This window comes from Limanda limanda, chromosome 16 (genome assembly GCF_963576545.1).
Source record: "Limanda limanda chromosome 16, fLimLim1.1, whole genome shotgun sequence".
Lineage (NCBI taxonomy): Eukaryota > Metazoa > Chordata > Actinopteri > Pleuronectiformes > Pleuronectidae > Limanda > Limanda limanda.
Window position 1 is genome coordinate 16827236 of NC_083651.1, and position 20096 is coordinate 16847331.

The window sequence follows — 20096 nt, forward strand, 5'->3', positions numbered from 1 at the left end:
CAAACACAGAGTTTCAACCTTTCAAGGCAATGCAAATTAAGCGATGGTACTTTCATACCTAAGAATCCAAAACATTTATTTCTCTGTATTGTGTATTTATTTTGTATAAAACTAATATAGTGTGCAAAAACTGTATTCAACACTAACAGTAGGAACTCAAAGAAGGGTGCACAAATGTTTTAATACTTATAATGGTATTAGTAATACTTTGCTGAACAAGCACATGTGACACACACCACGACTCTTATTTTATATTTTATTATTAAAAAAACATACAAAACATACTACACACACGCTGCCCAAGTAGACAGGCATTTAAATGGGTTGATTTCAGAATGCTTCAATGTACAAGTTGCCACTTTTACCAGACCTCTGAAAACAGTACCCACATAGGCCGGCCCTTTATTACAGCTGCACAAAAATAGTCAGGACATATTTCAGCATACCAACATAATGTAAACAAACATCTCACTATTGCTATTTTATTAGAACTATATTAACTGTATGTATAGCATACATGGGTCAAAGAGGCAAACGATCTAAACCATAGCTTATTTATAGATTCGTTTTGAACTGTAGTTAATTCCCTGAAGTTGTCGCTTTAAACCCAGAACAGCAAGGATTAAGACTATTTTCTCTTCTGTACAATTTCATTGAGGTAATACAGTCAGTTCTTGTAAGAGTTATTAAGTCAGTAGGTTAAAACAATAACATAATGGCACTTTTTCAGCGTTTGATTCAATTTGTCATGACTATCTCACACGGCTTTGCTATTTGACCAAAAAATACAATTGCGTGACAAAAGTGCATGAGAAGTTCTGAACATGTTGAAAGAACAATTCAGAAGAATGTAGAGTTGAACTGTCAACATTCTGTCACGTTCTGCTTCTTTCTTCCGTTCTTCTTTTTATCCAGCTGGAGACAGAAAAGTGTAACAGATAGATATGAATAGTAATGAGACAACAATTTCCAATATAGTTGATTTAAAAAATTTCTAAAAGTCACCTGTTCTGGATAGAACACAAGTCTCCTTGCATTCGTCCTCTGTTTCATAACGGTTGTCATTTCCACCACAGCCTCCATACCAAAACTGTGCACAGGCGTTGGCCTGCTTGTCATAGTACCAGCGGATGATGTAGTCTCGGCAGGTACCTTGGTCCAGGCTCAGGTTACAGCGGGATACAGAAATAGCGGCCTCTGCAGGAGAAATGGTGTGTGTGAGACCCACATTTTTCATAAAACATTTATTTACCCAATGAGAGTAGCAGCATATCCAAAATCGATACTGAATATTACAAAATGGCATTTTATTAGTTGTATCTAACTAACTGAAAACACAAATCAGGGTTATATAATAATCCTGCAATAAATCATCTCTCCATGAAGTTATTATGATCAGTTGTTTATATTTAGAGATGTTGATTATATGGTCGTTTTGGAGGCTACAATTTATGGTGCTTTTAATTGAAACTTCATTTTCTTGAGAGGTTTTTCTAATAATATGTCCAAGCCGGGTGGGATGAATATAGTACAAATCAGCACCGCAATCTGCAGCCTCCAAAATGACCACTCAGTTGTATTAAAACCGCTCACTTCACAGTTTCAACTGAAACAGAGCATTTTAACCTTCACTGGTGTAGGATCTCGTGTAGGGTTGATGTTCTTGACTGCAATGGTTTTAGCTAGGTGTACCTAATAATTTGGTAAGCAGGTTTTGTTATAAAGAGCAATGCACAAAGGAAATGGAGGAGTTCCTCATTGTTGGAGGTGATGAAACAACATAACACAAAAGTATAAATAAACTGGGCAGGAGAGCCAACTCAGTCTTGGATTGCCCTTTATGAAACCTGTGACATGTCAAAATGTTCTCTGTGAAAAAGGTCTACTGAGGAGGAGTGCAGCTCTCACCTTCCAGCAGAACTGGGGTCACCACTGGCTGCAGTTGATTAGAGTTTAAGGATGAATCTGAATCCAGCGTGGAAGAAGATGTTGCTAATGAAGATGAGGAGGAAGAAGATGATATGACTGCTTCATTGGGGACAGAGCTTTCTATCACAGAAGGTTCAGGCACTGTTGTTTTGTTAACAACAGCCACAGTGATGCTGGCCCGCACTTGGGCTCTGATGTCTAAATCTTCACCATCATCATCTTCCACCACCTAGAGTAAAACAACATACATTTTTTTAATCAGAGTTGAATTTTTAGCAATCAGTAGAGATTTTTTTTTAAGAACACTAGAATTTGAGTATTTCAGCAATACCTGAAAAGGGAGAGGATCTGCACTGATGGGCAGCGTGAAAGTGTCTCCACGGCCTCTGCTGTTGGTGCGTCTCTCGTTTAGAATCTCCTCTTCGTAGTTATAAGTATTCCTGTTGTTCCCATGTCCATTGTTTCCATAAACGTAACCATTATTACCATGGCCATTATATCCATTGTGTCCATTGTTTCCATTGTGTCCATTGCTACCATGCCCATTGTTGCCGTTCCTGTGGCCATTTACGAGGCGATTGTAAAAGACTGCGCCGTTTTCATCTTCACAGAACTGATTGACGAGCTGAGACTCCAGTGCTGAAAAAAAGAAATGAACTCATCAGTTAATTTAAGGCACTTTCAAACCTGTCAGCTGACAACAATTAGCTTTATATTCTAATGAAAATCCAGCTTAAAGAATGATATTTACAACATCTGGCTGTGAATATCACCTGGTAGTGTGTTGAAGTCATCAATAAGGTACATGTGTTCACTGTCGGGGTCAGAGGCAATGAGGTTGAGTTCCTGCAGGAACTCGGCCTGCGTAGGATCAGATGAATTGACGATCCCCAGTGCATACATCTCGATGTTGGCAGCATGAGCCTCCCTCACAGCTAGGTCAAGCTTAACAGGCTCTCGCTTGTCGGTCTGACCATCAGTGATAACGATGGCCACTTTCCGGACTCCACTCCGAGCGCTGAAAAAGGCCTCCTGAGTGGCTTTTCTGATGGCGGTGCCAGTGTAGGTGCCCTCACCCATGTAAGGCATTTTTCTGATCGCCTGCTTGACATCCTGTTTGGTCGTGTAGCGAACCAAGTTGAATTCCAAATGGACCTCCAGACTGTAGAGGACCAGTCCGATCCTGGTGGCATTTCGACCAACTGTGGTGCGGTCCACCAGCCGTGTGACAAAGTCTTTGATGATTTCAAAGTTCTCGGGGCCGACACTTTCTGAGCTGTCGATGACAAACACAAGCTCCATGGGCCTCTCCTTGCACTTGATGCCACATCCTGAAACATAATAAGGTCCATAGGTTTTAGCATATCTCACACGTCTCCAGTACTCTAGGTAACCTTATGCTAGCTAAGGGCAAAAACCGCAGTCGCATGAACAGCTCTGTTACAATGGGAAAAGGCATGGCTCTGACTGTGTTAGGTGAACATGCTCACAATGACATTGTTCATGATCTTAAATAAGCTGGTTAGCCTGCTAAAATTAGCATCAGACACAGCTGAGTCTGATGGGTAGGTCGTTAGGAAAGGAAAAGTTAGTGGGCTACCAGAATCAAAAGGATGTATCCTCTGTGGCCCATGAATTATACACACAACTTCATTGTTATCCATCCAGTAGTAAAGATTTTTGGATCTGGATCCAAATGTTCCAACAGGCTAAATTAATTGTAGCTTATTAAAAATGCTATTGCCATTATTTGGACAAAGCTAATAAGATTTGAAAACTAAATACTTATACTGTCAATTTCACTTTTGCTCTACATTTATAGCAGTTTAAAAGCAGAATTTAAAAACTACCAGCAACGTCATAGTTTAACTCGAGTTGAGTTTTGGTCTGACTCTTACCACAGATTTCTTTGATCAGCTTAATAATGTCTTCTCTCTGTAAAACATGGAACATTTTCATTAGTACAAAATCTATTTAATTTGTTGAATGGTCAAACATTTGTTGAATTTATAAACTTACCGTAAGGCCTGTTTCTCCTTTAGCTCCTGGCTTCCCCTGGGGTTTGAGAAAAGTATAAAATATCATAATTTTCACTTTGTGGTAAGTGGTTCAGTTTCTATGTCATAGGTTTGTGATGCTAATAATAATACTAACAGTATACTCTCGCCCATGTGCTATACACTATAACTTAATTGTTCTGCAATAAGAAAAGCATCAGTTTGACTAATTTTAATTTTACAAGGAAATTGAATTGAAAATGTCTTCTTAAGTCATCATCTGATGAATAACAGCTCCCTCTGCTGTTTTATTTGGACTATAGATATGTATTAATCATATTCATGTAGTAAGTTAAGTCATAATGGCAATGTCAGTACTTACTGCTTCACCAGCGACTCCAGAATCTCCCATCTCTCCTTTGAAACCTTTAATTCCCCTCTCACCCAGTAATCCACGATCACCCTGCAACAAGGAGAGTATTGTCAGTCTAGTCAAAGATTTGTTAATCACATAATCATTAAATTTTTGAAAACTACATTGAAATTTCTCACCTTAGGGCCAGGAAAGCCGTCTCCCTGTGGACCTCTTGGCCCAGTCATACCTTGAGATCCAGGCATTCCCTGAAATTAGACTGTACTGTAGACTGACTGTACATGGGACACTCTCATTCATCCAGACTCTTGAAAGATCTTAAATTACTTTTATGATTTGTCCTGCAGCTAGATCGTCAGACAGTTCTCTACTGTGTAACTTGTCAGAAATAAATAAATAAATCATATTGCTTCACACTTGTTACAAGGAAGTAGAGTTGTGAAACAAACCTGATTATGAGAAGCTTGGTAAATGCCAGAAATAAAGAATATCCACAAACTGTAAACCACAGTTATTTACCTTTGGTCCTTGAATGCCTTCGCCTTGAGGTCCAGTTGGACCAGGGGGTCCTGATCTCCCAAGATTACCCTACAACAAAGGTTTAGAAGTAATCATGACACTAGTTTACGACCAACTTGCATTTAGTTAATGATCAAATTCATCTGTTGGACAATTTCTAATCTTACAAAGTATAATGTGTGTGGTTAATTTTATATTTTATTAGTCGCGATTCAGATTTGAATATCAATTGTAATTAGATTGATTTGAGTGGTTTGCAGAGGTGTCAAGTAACGAAGTACAAATACTTTGTTACCTTACTTAAGTAGAAAATTTGGGTATCTATACTTTACTGGAGTATTTATTTTTCAGACGACTTTTTACTTCTACTCCTTACATTTTCACGCAAGTATCTGTACTTTCTACTCCTTACATTTTTAAAATAGCCTCGTTACTCCGATTTAATTTTGGCACACAACCGCACCGGAGGGTTCCGAAAAAGGAGGAGAGCAAAGCCAGAGCTGCGCGCGGCGTGCGCCACCCGCCTCCCCCCCGCCCCCGCTGTCGGTTCCGTCGGAGCAGGCCGGCAAAGGCGCACGGAGTCGGGGTTCAGAAGAGAAGGAGGCACAGCATGGTCGTGGACAGGGCTCAGACAAAGTGGAGGAGACAGAAAAAGCGAAGGGGGGGGGGGGGGGGAGCACTCGCGTGCCAACCCACACACACTGACTGGCCATGTGGGCGCAGCGCGAGACCCTAAGCAGGGTTTGGGTGCCATGCTCGACCAGTGTCGAATCAGGCTGTACCGGTAATGATCCTTCCGCAGGTTCACCTACGGAAACCTTGTTACGACCTTTACTTCCTCTCGATCAGGGGTGTCCAAACTACGGCCCGCGGGCCAACTGCGGCCCGCCATAGATTTTTATTTGGCCCGCATCAAAAAAATAAATAAATGATAATAAATATGACCCGCTCTTACTGGGAATTCCTTGTTCATGGGAAATAATTGCAATCCCCAATCCCTATCATGAGTGGGATTCAGCGGGTTACCCGCGCCTCTCGGCGAAGGGTAGACACACGCTGATCCAGTCAGTGTGGCGCGCGTGCAGCCCCGGACATCTAAGGGCATCACAGACCTGTTATTGCTCAATCTCCTGTGGCTAAATTGGCTGAGAATCACGTCATTAAGGACTCAAGGTCTCTTCCAATAAAGGTTATTGATAACATTCCACTGAAGTTTGACTTTTTGCATTATTACAATACTTATTGGCAACTAGTTATCATGTCTTCTGCTACATGAAACGCACGTTAATGCACACATATGGCACCTTAATGTATTTGCATTGTAATAAAATGTGATAATTTTCAATGGGCATATATGCAGCTGAAACAGGTAGCCTAGTGCATCCCACATTTTTCAACACAACATTTTAATATAACATTATAGTCATAATGGCCTTTAGAAAACTGTTTTTTTTGGAGGAGGTGGGGTAGTGCACTATAGGCCCCTGGCTTAAGAGTTTGTCCTTAATGGAGAAAAATTTTCCCTTACATTACTTTTACTTTTATACTTTAAATAGTTTTGAAACCAGTACTTTTACACTTTTACTTAAGTAAAAAGTTTGAGTTGATACTTCAACTTCTACAAAAGTATTTTTAAACCCTAGTATCTATACTTCTACTTGAGTAATGAATGTGAATACTTTTGACACCTCTGGTGGTTTGTATCTCAATGTTCAAGAATGTTTTTTACCGGTGGTCCTTGTAAGCCCTCTCCAGCTGGGCCAGGCAATCCTGGCAATCCTCTAAAGCCAACATCACCCTAGAAAAGACATGACATAATCAAATTGACAATGAGCATCACCTTATTCACACATACACTCCCACACAAACAGAAAGACAAACAACCAACAAAAAAACAACACCTAGACTCAACACAAACCTTGGGACCAGGAATTCCAATTCCCTCTGGGCCTAGTTCTCCTTGTAAGCCTGGCAGGCCTGGAGGACCCTAAATGACAATGCATAGATCAGTTCACACTGTGCCAACGTCCACGGGGTTTCATAGAATAAAACATATTAGGATTTGTGAATTCTTGGTTGGTAATACAAACCCCAGGGCCAGGAAAGCCTTCTCCTTTTGGACCATGTGGACCTGGTAAACCTAGATGACCACGATCACCCTTGGAACAAAATTCATTGATGAAGACCAAAAACATGTTGCAGTCCATACAAACATAGTCTTTAAAGTTCTATAACACTCTAAAGTAAAAGAATAATGGTATTTACCTTTGGACCTGGCAGTCCAAGGCCTGTTTCCCCAACAGGACCATGGGGCCCAACAGGACCTTGATCACCCTGAAGACAGGACAATGAAGTCAAATGGATTCTTGGCTACAACAGTATTTGGTTGCATTACATCTCATCAGACACTATCAGGAAATTACTCTTGATGTGTGGTTATAGTCTATCTGCCAAGGTAGATGACACGTGTTTATTCATTTACCTTTGAACCAGATATAGACCGTCCTGGCTGACCTGCGATGCCCTGCTGACCTGGTATTCCACGTTCTCCCTGAAAAGTGAGAATTGGTTAGAGATATTCAGTCTCTATATTGACAAGACTTCAGATGCCAATTGAAGATGTGTTTTTTGGTTGTAGGAGGAAGCTATCATACCATAGCAAAATACCACATTAACTCTTACCTTTGGTCCAGAGGGTCCTGAAATCCCTGGAGGACCATGTAACCCACGGATACCCCTCATACCCTGGTCACCCTGGACGGAAGGACAGCCATACATTATCTGATTAGCATTTTACCAGATAAAAAATGTGAATTACACAATGATATATGGTATAATTAAAATCATACTTTCTCCCCTTGAGTGCCAATTCCTTGTGCTCCCTCAAGACCTCTTAAACCAGGTAAACCAGGCTCCCCCTAAGAGAGGAACATTAGAAGAGATAAAGACACAATCTTATTAACACAAAGAGCTCTGTAAATAATCTTGTTCACCTTTGTAAGTCAGCTGACAAAGGGAAGGACGGTATGGTAAGATTCAAAGAGGAAATTGGGTTACACAGTAGAGGTTTTCCACTAAATTGGCATTAAATACTGTACCTTCTGTCCTGGAGCTCCATCTTCTCCAGGAAGACCAGGCAGCCCACCCAAACCAGCTGCTCCAAGCTCTCCCTGTGACAGCAAAATTGGTTGTTCATGGATTTGGTACATGGGCAGTGATAATATGGACCGTAGCTTCATTGAATTGATTGGTTAAAGTCTGTTGGTTTACCTTTGAGCCAGGCTCACCAATGCCTCTCTCTCCTGGACCTCCCTGCTCTCCTGGTAAACCTTGGTCTCCCTAGAAATAGAAACAGAAAAATGGCATGGGTCATCAATAAAAATGTAACACAGCATCAGGAACAATCTTTACCAGGAGAATGTAAGCCTTCAAAACTCTTCTGACTCCACTGACTTCCCCTTTAACACAGCCAACAATAATGGTCACTTCAAATATACTTTCTGTTTACTGTCTATTCAACCATTCCCACTGCTACGTATAATCATACACATGTCATATCACATCCTAAGTCTCAGCAACCAAATAAAATCCTTAATGTAAAACCCTTGACCTTGACTGTATGAGAGAGATAATAAATTCTGCACCAGCTCTATCTTAACAAACAAGCAAATGGACTCCTGAATTTTACATGTGTTCAAACAAACCTTAGATCCGGGTAAACCTTCTCCTGTTAGCCCCCTGACTCCTGGAGGACCTCTTGGACCCTCAATTCCCTGTGTAACAATAAAGAGTAGAGAAACATAATTACTGAATGTTCTATTATTGCATTTGTATGTTTCAGAGTGTGTGACAGAGACATGAAATACACAACTTTTTAAACCTTTAGAGAAACATATCCTGCTGACCTTTTCTCCCTGTATGCCGGCTCCTGTCAGTCCAGTTGGCCCGAGAGGACCTGGAGGCCCCACTTCACCCTAAAAGCAGAACACCATTGACAACTCAATTTCCTAAACTGTATTTAAAGATGGACGACAAGAAAGCCCCCCCAAAAGTGAAGCTCAATCACCCCCTGGTTGAAGTATAGTGGAAGGGACAAGCAACTAAAAAGTAAATTTCCAAAAGTACATGACAAAACAATTTTTTTAGAAGACGGTTTCTGGCATAGATAGTTCTTATCACACTGCTGTTTACTGAACTGCTCATTTTTCTGTAATGTTTGGTTTTAATTAGTTAACTGATGCTATAAAAACGGAGTGAAACATTATAATTGACATCTGAGACTGACTCAGAACTCTATTGTCCACCGAAGTGGAACATTTTCTTCAGCTTGCCAATAAACGAGCAACAACATGAAGACAATCATAAAAACAAGAAAAAATGAATGACATAAAGTCGTAAAAACAGGCAACACAAAGAGACAACATAAACATGCACGTACACAGGTTTGTATTGCACGCAAAAGGAGTTCTTGTGAACTACTTGTGAGTCCTACCTCTGGATTGTGTTAAGAATAATTCTGTCGCAAAACCTTTTTTTGTGCCAAAGTTACTCTACAGAGCCTCCCAGAGCTAGGGATTCCATCTAATCATACTACAGACACTATAGCCACACCATTGAAACCACCTGTCGGATATTATGGCGGGTAGTTTTTATGCTGTTGCTGATATGTATTACCTTTATAGTCACACATTATTTATAGCACATGGTGTAGCCCGTCTTTACCACCATTAACTTTAAAATTTTCCATATTAACCAGATGTTTAGTGTAGGTCTCCCTAAACTCCTCTTGTCTCTGTCTAGTGTTTCAAAGAGTAGAGAACATTTGGGCTCCTTTTATGGATTTCATTTGTGCCTTTGTTGTGTGAATACTCTGTGTCAGATTATACATTTATAACCCACCGGTTCTCCTTTGATTCCTGCACCCTGCTGTCCCCTTGGCCCCCTCGGTCCTGGGAGCCCCCGATCCCCCTGTGGAAACGAAAACCAGATCATGTTCGTCAGTTACATCACAGCCAGATTGGGTCAAAGCCAAATGTGCATTGTTCTCACAAAGAGAGTGTGGAAGAAAGAGCAGGTTTGGTCCTGCTTTTCATGATTGATGCACAATGATCCTATGCACAAGGAATGATACAGTTTTTTTTTCAACTTTCTTCATGGCCGCGTGATTGTTCAACTTTTTCCACTGCCCGTGAATAATGAATCGCAAGGGGGTGATGATAGGAGATGAACAAGCAATGCTAGTTTAATGAAATGCAGAGAAGCCGACCTGATCTGAGAAGTTGATCACCTGTGAGAGAATCCCTCTTTTACAAGAGGTAAAAGTGAGCGGAGAAGTAAAACTTACAACAGCCAGGAAGTCTGGTACGGGTCGAACAGATGTGCAGTTGCTTGAGGACATTTCCCAGCGATCATTTCTCAGAGCTTCCTTCGACCAATAAAAGTGTCCCAAGGTTTCCTCAACAACCTCATAATTATGTTCCTTACATTGTCAGATTTACTGACAAGCTCTGTCATGAGCCGCTGTAAAATGAGATATAGTTTGCGTCTTGTAATTTCACTTGTCAATGCTTTTTGTTTTGAACACTAAGACATGTTGCTGTCATTAATAATCCTCAAATATATTTTACGTTGTGAGCCACACGCTATTGCATGTCAAGTTAAAACTCTGGTTGAATCCCTGCAATGTGCTTCTGAATGAAGAGTTTTGCGGTCGATTGTAAAATACAATGTTCCATTGTGAGGCATGTTGCAGCACGGGAGGAAAAACAAAATCACAGTTTTTACAGGTTTAACACATCAGCTGCAACGCTTGAACAAACACCTGAGCCGTGAGCCATTGAGTTAGAACAGAAAGAGATGTGGTTTTGACAGTAGGCCTTGAACTGAAGAATGCCCCTGTTACCTACAATTACACTGAAAGATCAGGAAGTTTGTAAGCACATTGTGTTTCTGTGTTAATTGTAGGCCTGAAAGAATTTGTCTATGAGCAATGCCAGCCACACACACTGGCAGCTGGTGTCCCATTATTTTCAGGATCCAACAATCATTTGATGTGGTAATTATGCAAGTGGGTTTTTAACTCGGTCAAAATTAGAGCAGGTAGTTATTTAGATTAGGTGGTAATGAAAGAACTGCTTTTAAACGAATTGGTTCAGAAATCTCTGTTTTGCGCATCAACTACAGAATGTCTGCTGCCCCTAACTTTATATTGATATCATGTTGATAAAGGAGCGACACAGAATTAGACACGGGAACATGACTCAACAGAATTAACTTGTTGCAAAACTCAAAGATCAATAGAGCGTGAGGCCAAATTTCCTGACGTCATAGACACTCAAAGTATGTATTCACTTGCTACTGTTGTTGTGATGTTTCCTGTCAACTATTAAATGATGTGGAATAACCTAAGAGAGTGTTACAGTGGTTCAAGCTATGGCTCTTTGGATACTTACTGACTTCTTTATTTTGGTTTTCTACTTCAATTAGGCTTTGATTACATTCCCAGAAGCACTGTACAGATTATATTATTGCAGATCCACATATTTACTGCTGAAACACTGCCTCAGCAGCACTGGAGGTTAAATGCTTTCTTCAAGGGCAGCTTGACAGAATCATCAGTGCAGGGGATAGATGGGTATTTGCGCAGTCTATTTTACTCTCAAGAATGTATTTATCTCTAGTTTAAATCTGTTACCAAAGCAATATTCCATACTCTAGTTTTGACCTAGACAATGTTACGGTTGTTTGATAGTCTCAAAATAATAGGCCTACCTTTGGTCCAGGGAACCCTTCACCCTGGGGTCCTTTGTCCCCTTGAACGCCTTGAGATCCTTGAGGTCCCTGTAAACAAAGCCAGAGTGTTGAATACGTCACCCAAAAGTTAAATTGAATAAAACATTTAACAATTTACCAATGATTCAACTACGGCCATCATAGACACAAAAACTTTCAACAGTTTGCCACAGACAGTTTGGTTCTTAACTTACAGGAAGTCCAGGTTCACCCACTCCTTGAGGACCATGAGGACCTGGCCTGCCCTGGAACCCCATGTCACCCTGCAGATTCATAAAATGATTAGTTTAATAACACCAACCCAAATAGAGTACAATAACTTATTCACTGGATCATCCATTACACATCTTACTTTTGGTCCAGCAAGTCCAATACCAGTTTCTCCTTGAATTCCTGGAGGACCAGCTGGGCCACGTTCACCCTGTGAGGACAAAAATAATAACACTTGACAAAAGTGTACACTGGAACTTAAAACTAGACTTATTTGACACACAAACACATGTAGACAAGATGCTGAAATGAATGCAGTCAATCTTTGAGGTGTTGTGTGTACAGTAAATTGGGTAATGGGCAAGGTATTTGATCTCTTCCTGCAGGTCAGGACAAATATGAGCGAAACTTAAGCCCCTGTAATGTCTCAATGTTTATCCCCAAACAACTGTGTCTCAAAATAACTGAGAATTGGTGGAAGCTCTTTGTTGTCTTTTTCTTTCTGGTTCAACTTCCTAGATTTTCTGCCTGGGTGTTTTGCTTTATCCCCACTTGTTTTTTTTCCCTGTCTGCTAGTGCTGCTGGATAGACGAGACGTCTGGCTTTTTCATCTTCTGCCAACTGGCCCACACACCTGGGCTTCATCCTTCAAATTCAATCAATGCCACTAAAACAACATTTTACTTTTTGATGGATGTTATAAAAACGAAGTGAACTGTCATGGTTGACAGCCGAGACTGAGAATTTGGTTGGTCGAGAGCATGTATTGGTGCACCCTCACGAATCACAAAATGATGGGATCTATATTCAGGTTATTTTAGCTTTGTTGATTTTTTTAACAGTTAGGAAGCAGAGATACATCGTCCATCTTTATATACAGCAAGCATGACACGAAAAGATGTTATCATTTTGCCTGTTTTAATTGAGCATTTGTTGCATTTGTTCCAGCAGTCTGTTTTTGGGATCTAATGCAATTCACACTAAATAGAGACCACCAGGATTGCTGTTAATCTTTGCAAATGCCACCTACGAGCATGTCCTCACATGGCGAGACTGAGCATATAGATTGACTATCCATGTATGTTATTAACAGGAGCTCTTGTTGGAGAAGCTGACAATGCTGTAGGCACTTTCTAGTCTGTATTTAGAAACAGGATACACACAGGAGAAGCAGTAATACGATTTTCTTTTTTCTATGTTGGTGAATAACAGTAATAATGGTGAGGATTTCGGCTCATTGCCAAATGTTCATGCAGGGGTCTATTAGCAGACAAACAGGCCTCTGTGCAGGATGCTTAAGACTCTGGGTGGTAAAACTCCAACCTCTTGTTTAAACTTATCATAAAAGGAAATGTAAAGGTCACAGCAGATGTGCACGATGAGCTGAGGTGAGAGTTGTTCAGAAAGGGGCTGACCTGCTTTCCCTGAGGGCCCTCTGGTCCGAAGTCTCCATGTGGTCCTGGTACCCCCTGCAGAGACAACAAGCAACCATTCATTAGAAAACAACCAGACAGTTGGTTTGTACATTAATCTGTAAGGATAGGAGGAAGTGTTGGACATAATGTGGTAATTTTTCACGCCATTGATATAGATTTTCCTCTAGTGAGACTTGTAATGAGAGATTCAGGGAGTCCTTCGTATCTGCTGTAGTGTTACGTTTTTTAATGAACATTGTCGTCGACTGACATTGTAGTTGTCGATTTCGATGTTAGTTGCACTGTGTAGAATGTCATGATAATATATATCTATATTTTTAATGGTTATCTACAGTATCTAAAATAAGTTTTATTGTACTTCAAGTTGTAAGTATCCAGAGTATCCATGGATGTAGGTGAAACATCTCTTTGTTCTCTTCTGTATGACTGTTTAAACAATATAAAGTCTTGACGAACAAAGACAAGCTCTATAAACATGTGAATTATGACTCACCTGCGGGCCTCTGACTCCTCTTGGACCAAGTCCACCTTCAAGCCCCTGGAGGAAAGAGAATGATCAATACATCAAATACAGTGTTTTCAAACTGCAAACATGATATTCAATACGAGTAATGTCCGTAGTACCACCGTACCCTGTCTCCTTTGATTCCTGGAGTGCCACATTCCCCCCCCTCACCCTGTGTAGAGATTACAAGTACAGCACAGGTCCATTTTTTGTGCAGCAGTATAAAACATCATCATTGTCAGAAACTGAATTGTTTACCTTATCTCCTTTCAGACCTAATTTCCCCTGCAAATAGAATAAAAGAAATATGTGTGAACCAACTAATGTGACAGTAGAGAATATTATTCTTATTTTGGTCATGAATATCAGCATTTACCTCAGAACCTTCTCGTCCAGGTAGTCCACTCAATCCTGCTTCACCCTGATATGAAGGGATTACACAGACTCATTATAGTAATCAATGTTAGTTTGTCCAGCCTGTTGTAGAAGTTCAGAGACTGACCTTGCAGTTATGAACAAGTTTAAAAGAAAAATAAAAAACATATCAAACATATCAAACTGTTACCTCTTTATGGACTGAAAACTTCAGACCCTTTAAAATCCCTGTTTATAAGCCCCATACAAACAAGTCAGTAATATTAATAATATTAAATATATTTTAAAACAACAAATTCTAAAATAGTGCAAAATATACAGGAACAGATCCATGGATGAGCAGACTAAACACCAGTTGGCATCATCTGTTATTGAAGGAAGTTAAAGCTACGTATCATCAGTGCAACAATAAAGATTGTCACTTTGTCTGTAAATAGAGCCTAATAAGTATACAAAGTAAATAAAAAAGGGCCCAATGGCAAACCTTAGGGTACTCTACAGGAGATCAGGGAAGAGTAAGATGCAAGAAATCATAATATGCTCAATATTTGCATAAATACTTGTCACTAGATGTCAAGTAGAGCACAGAAATGCTTGGGTCAGTAGCTAACGTTACTCCCAAATTACATCAAAATGTGAACATCTGTTTAAGAATGTAATTTAACTAACCCTGGAAGTAATCCTAATCACAGATAACATGATAAATAAATAAAATCTAAATAACATAAGAACAAACATAATAAAAAATATACATAAACTGTGACACAGATATATATTTTTTGAAGTTTTGCTTAATGGATGACAATTAACAGATACTGAATGACACAAAACGGAAACATATAATTTAGGAGTGCACTCAGAAGGGCAAAAAAACTCCCAGCCAAGAATGTCAGCCCATATGTCAATCAAAAACCACACACCTTATGCCCTTTAAGCCCCGGGGTTCCATCATCTCCAGATCGACCTTTCTTTCCCTGGAGAACGAAACAAAATACGGGTCAAGATTGGGATCACTTGTTCTCCTGAGTGTTTTCTCTCCAGTCAGTATGCATAAAAATCACGAATGACAAATACACAAGTCCATGACCCATAACCTGAAAATGAAGGGTTGTCTACTACGTTGATTGCAAAGTCAAAGTGCAAGGATTTTTTTTTCCACTACAGACAGACAGAGGCTAAGAAAACCACTGGCCTCGTGTCTGAATGTGACGTATGGGTTTTCTCATGGATTTGAGGGCTGAACGTCAGTTGACGCCATTAGTGGGCATGAAGTGTCTTGTCCACGGAGCCATAGGTCATTGTCTATAGCTGCACCTGGACCATGACTTTCAGTTGCTGTTCACCAGAAATTGCTACTTTTTGACCATTAAACTAATGAGAGCAATTATGAGAACCTTTCTGTCTTAGTGTAAGAATTTAAAGAATCTCTCCGAGGAGAAAGCACCTGGTTAATGACCATGCAGCTGTCTGTCAGCAACATGATTACCCGTCCGGTTGCTGGAAAGCTTCACATTACCGCTGTCTTAGAAGGAGAGGGATAGAGCGGAAGTTTGGAAGTATGTCTGAAAGTGCAAGTGGTTACTAAAAGGGGCTGTGAATGTCTTCCTCTAGCATCAATCATTACATACAGTAGAATATCTGGCTCTCCATACTGCACTCCCTCATCCTGTGTCCCTGTCTCACTGACCTGGTGGCAGAAGGGGTTGCATGTGAGATTTATGATGGCCAAAGGTCCAGTTTTATAGGGAGAAGAGCCCTAAATGTGGTGCCTCTGGTTTCCATGGGACATCTTATGTTGCATGAGAAATGCACAGAAACTAGCTGGGACAGGGCACTTGGAGTAGCGACAAACATATTTCTCTGGCAAATACAATCCCCCGTCTCTCTTCTTGTCTCCCAGTTGCCATAGGTTTGCTTATAGAATGTAGGACCGCACCAACCAGGGGTGGACTGGCCATCGGGCATACCGGGCATAATCCCGGTGGGCCGTTGACCCAATGTGGGCCGGTCTGGTCCGCTATGTTGTTGTTTTGTTTTTTTTCTCTTCTTCCTCTCTAAATTCCCTCCAATTGGGCCGGCCAATTGGCTACAGAGGGCTAGCAGTGTGTTGCCAGCATCGACACATATTATTGGTCTATTGTTTGTCATTGTCAATCAATCATGGGCTGACAGGCTCAGAGAGCCCTGACAGTGCTGTCAATCACAACACAAACCAGGGTGGGGCGGGACCTCATTGCATTGGCGGTGGGAGTCGCGGGACGGGCTGCTGCTGAAACAGAAACTTAAAATGGATAATAAGAGTAAAAAACGCATCGGGGAAAAAAAGCAGAAGTCTCTGGAGGTGGAGGCTGCTAAATGTGCCAAACTGACGGACCTATGTGGTGCCGGGTTCACCAGCCCAGCAGCAGCAGGTGCGCCGGGAGACGAGCGAGGAGGACTCGACAATGATGAGCGAGTGGAGGCAGACATGTGAGCGCGCATTTTCAATTTTCAATACATTCTCCAAACTGGCTCGTTACTTGAGCAGCGGAGGTTGGCGTCGCACGCCTCTACCCACGGCGCACCCCCCCTTCTCTCTCTCTCTCTCTCTCTCTCTCACTCGCTCACAGCGCGAGAGGTTGGTCTATCCCTCCGCAGGTTCACCTTCAGAAATCTTGTTACGACTTTTACTTCCTCTAGAATAGGATAAGAGATAGTGTCTTATTTTGTGTGCCTATAGTATAGTGGTTATACTGTGGTTTATTAATGTTCTTGGGCAGACACAAGAGGCACTTGTTTATAGTTAAATAGAAGTTCAGATGCACTGGTCCATTACTATTTGAACCTCAGCATCTAGGGTTCAAAATTGGTAAAATTATACATTATATGCATATTGTTGTTGTAATTTTTCAGTCAGTTGAGATAAATCTTGAGGAGAAACATTTTGGGTTGTTTTGTGTCTGTATAGACCTACTATAAAAAGCAATTTGCATTTTTAATTTTAGTTCTTGTACTTTTGATACTTAAGTACATTTCAACACCAGATACTTTTGATACTTAAGTACTTTTAATATGAGCTACTTTAAATTGACGTAACTTATGTCTTCTAAATGTCTTAATGGCAGATGTGCTCGGCTAATTATGTGGGCCGGTCTGAGCCAAAAAATGCCCGGGCCGTTTTGTTCTCCCAGTCCAGCCCTGGCACCAACTGTCCACTTACTGTGAGTTTGCAAATGCCTGCAAGCTATACTGGTGGGGGAAAAGCAAACAGTTATCCTGATTGTTCAAAACGGCACAATTATCATACCTTACATAACAGGATCAATGTCAGATTTCTTCGCGCCAGATTTCTGATATCGTTTGTTCTGTCAAACATCTTTGACACTTCAAAAGGAAAACTGATCTTTGGTTGTGGGGTATTTTGAAAAGTTTGAGGATTAGTACTCACCGCAGGCCCACTGGGCCCCCTCTCCCCTTTCTCGCAAGCACATCTCTGAGCCAGAGGGCACTTCAAAAAGAAGAGACATCATTGCAGTGTTGTTACGGGTCTAATTCTACACAATCAAAGTGGACATCTTCACCTACACATTATTCAATGTCTGTAACAGTTAACTATAATACTTACTCCTTCGTCAGCCAAGCCAGTCTGCAAAGAAATGAGAAGTTTATGAAAAAACATTATCAGATTTGTTCATTCATTGCCTATAGATGTAGATGTGTTTTAATAACTCAATGTAGCACAAACAACACAAAGAAAAGCTGATAAAGACAAATAACATTCCTGAACATTTCTACCCTTCGAGATGAAGTGGAATGAATTGCATAGCTTGTGTGTTGCTGTAAAGAAAATCCTTGTTTAAATGCAACTGTTTCCACATAAAGGAATGTGATGAGAGGTTTTGTCCTAAAAGAGACGCTAAGCCTTTTCCTAAAGGAAATCCACGGGATAAGCTCATAAAAACATCGAGTTTTTTGTGTAAATTCTCTGGAGAAAACTTAAATCCAGAGCTGTCACACATACATTATCCCTTTGTCTCTCTGCTGCATTGCCATCATTCCATCTCTATTTAAATACCTGAACAAGCCTGTATGTGTCAACTCCCAAAAGATGCTTCGTCAAAACAAATGCACAACGTTCCTTCTAAGTGCTCTCCGCTGAAAGACGAGGTATTTTACTCACAATCTCAGTGACGATTTTGTGGACTATGTCTTCGTCCTGTAAATTGCGGAGGAACTGGGAGGCAGGGGAGCTGGCGAGCAGACGCAGCTGGGCTACATTGGCTGGGTCATTGGCTGACCGGGTGATGCCCAGGGTGAAGAACTTGACACCCTGGTTCTTGGCGTCAGCCACAGCGGAGAAGATGTCAGGGTTCCTTGGGTGGGAAATGCCATCTGTGAGGAGGATGGCCACTTTGACGCTGCCGGGACTGGATTCCTCCAGGTAGATCTTGGTCATGTTGGTGATGGCGTAGGTGGTGTAGGTGCCGTGCCCGATGTAGATGATGGGAGCGATCCGGGTCTTGAAGTTCTCCGTGCCCCTCCAGTCTTTGAAGGTTTGCTCTGTGATGACATGGCTGCTGTACTGCAACAGGGCCACCCTCAAACTCGTGCCGCGGCCGGTTTTCAGTCGATACCCTTGGAGTGAGTCCACCACGTTCATGGCAAACTGCTTTTCCTGCTCATGGTTGTCCTTAGCGCTCTCAGAGCTGTCCAACAGGAAGGAAACCTCCAAGCTGCAGTCCTCGTCTTGGATGGCTGCGTGCACACAGAACAAGATGCAGCATGTTCCATTGTCATTACAACCTATTTTACAAGTTGTTCTTCCAGAGATTTCAATGATACACTTTCATTGGATTTCATGTAAACATCCTGCATTGTTTTTATACAATTTGTATTAAGCAAAACATATATAAATCCTAAATATGATTTCTTTTATATAAAGGAGGGAGGGCATACACAACTAAACCACCTAAAATGCTGAGTGATGTATCACAGCAATATAATGAGCTCCAAAAAGACTGAATATACTGTTTTTCATTAATTTTCTTACCTTGTCCATCATGAATATTTGCAGCCAGAGGTTTGACTCTGGATTTCTTAGCAGTTTTCCTCTCCTCATAGAGGTCCTGGGCCCAGACACTGGTCAGTGCAGTGACTAGCAGCACCGATGCAACGGAGGGGAACATCCTTGTCCCAGCTTTGGAGAAAAATGGCAACAAGAATACAAAGTTCCATCAATGTTACTGTCCACAAAAAGTAGTTTGAGCATCTAATCATGTGCATCCACACTTCTTATAACAGGACAACCGTTTAGTTGTAGAAGGTTAAAGGAATAAGTCCTAAAAACAATTGAGTTTCCACATGGACTTACCTTTCAGTCAGAAACGCTGTACCTCAGTTTGAGTGCAGCCCGAAATGGAGACGTGATGAAGGCAGCAGGGACGGCGGAGGACCCGGGGTTCACAGCTGGCTCCAGTCAGCTCATTGATTCTGCAGCAGCCGCAGTCGTGTGGAGCAGAAAGTGAGGGACACTGAGACGCTCACGCCTCTTTTATAAGACGGCACCTTCGGACCACATCCCATGAAGCCCTGCCAAGACTCCAGTTCTGCCCTCGGGCAGGGGGCCGGCTGTGTGCAGCAGTGAAGCAACATTATGTGTGTTTGATGAATTTAGTGTTTGATCACTACAAGCACAATAAACTCTAGATACATAGGTTAACTAGAAGGCCACTAAGTTATTTTATTACTGCAGCTTTAAAGTTAAAATGCAGTGCAATTTGTTAAACTTTGTATTTGACAATTATAGTACTTTAACCACTAGGTTCAACTACTAAGTTATAGTTAAGGTGAGATACATCAGGTCACAACATACCTCTATGCCTTTTATAATTTGGATAGTACAGCTTCAGGCTCTTTGTTTTGTTTGCAGGGAGCGAGGAGGAGGGGTGGAATTGCTGGGCTTTACATGGAGACTTTGGAAT

General features: G+C 41.2%; 1 protein-coding gene across 1 annotated transcript; it reads right to left on the bottom strand.

Annotated features, from left to right (window-relative positions):
* Positions 1-994: 994 nt before the first annotated feature.
* col28a2a (collagen, type XXVIII, alpha 2a) lies at positions 995-19301 on the bottom strand. Its single transcript, XM_061088030.1, has 34 exons — positions 19166-19301; positions 18296-18870; positions 17741-17761; positions 17564-17623; positions 15057-15110; positions 14138-14182; positions 14020-14046; positions 13889-13933; positions 13750-13794; positions 13236-13289; positions 11963-12031; positions 11805-11873; positions 11590-11658; positions 9718-9786; positions 8724-8792; positions 8523-8591; positions 8089-8157; positions 7917-7988; positions 7668-7736; positions 7501-7572; positions 7301-7369; positions 7084-7152; positions 6909-6977; positions 6737-6805; positions 6548-6616; positions 4819-4887; positions 4479-4547; positions 4309-4389; positions 3949-3984; positions 3828-3864; positions 2703-3260; positions 2261-2568; positions 1909-2158; positions 995-1197 (listed from the first exon to the last, which is right to left on the bottom strand). Exons 1-34 carry the CDS (start codon positions 19299-19301, stop codon positions 995-997), a joined length of 3714 nt encoding a protein of 1237 aa, XP_060944013.1.
* Between the last annotated feature and the right edge of the window lie 795 nt (positions 19302-20096).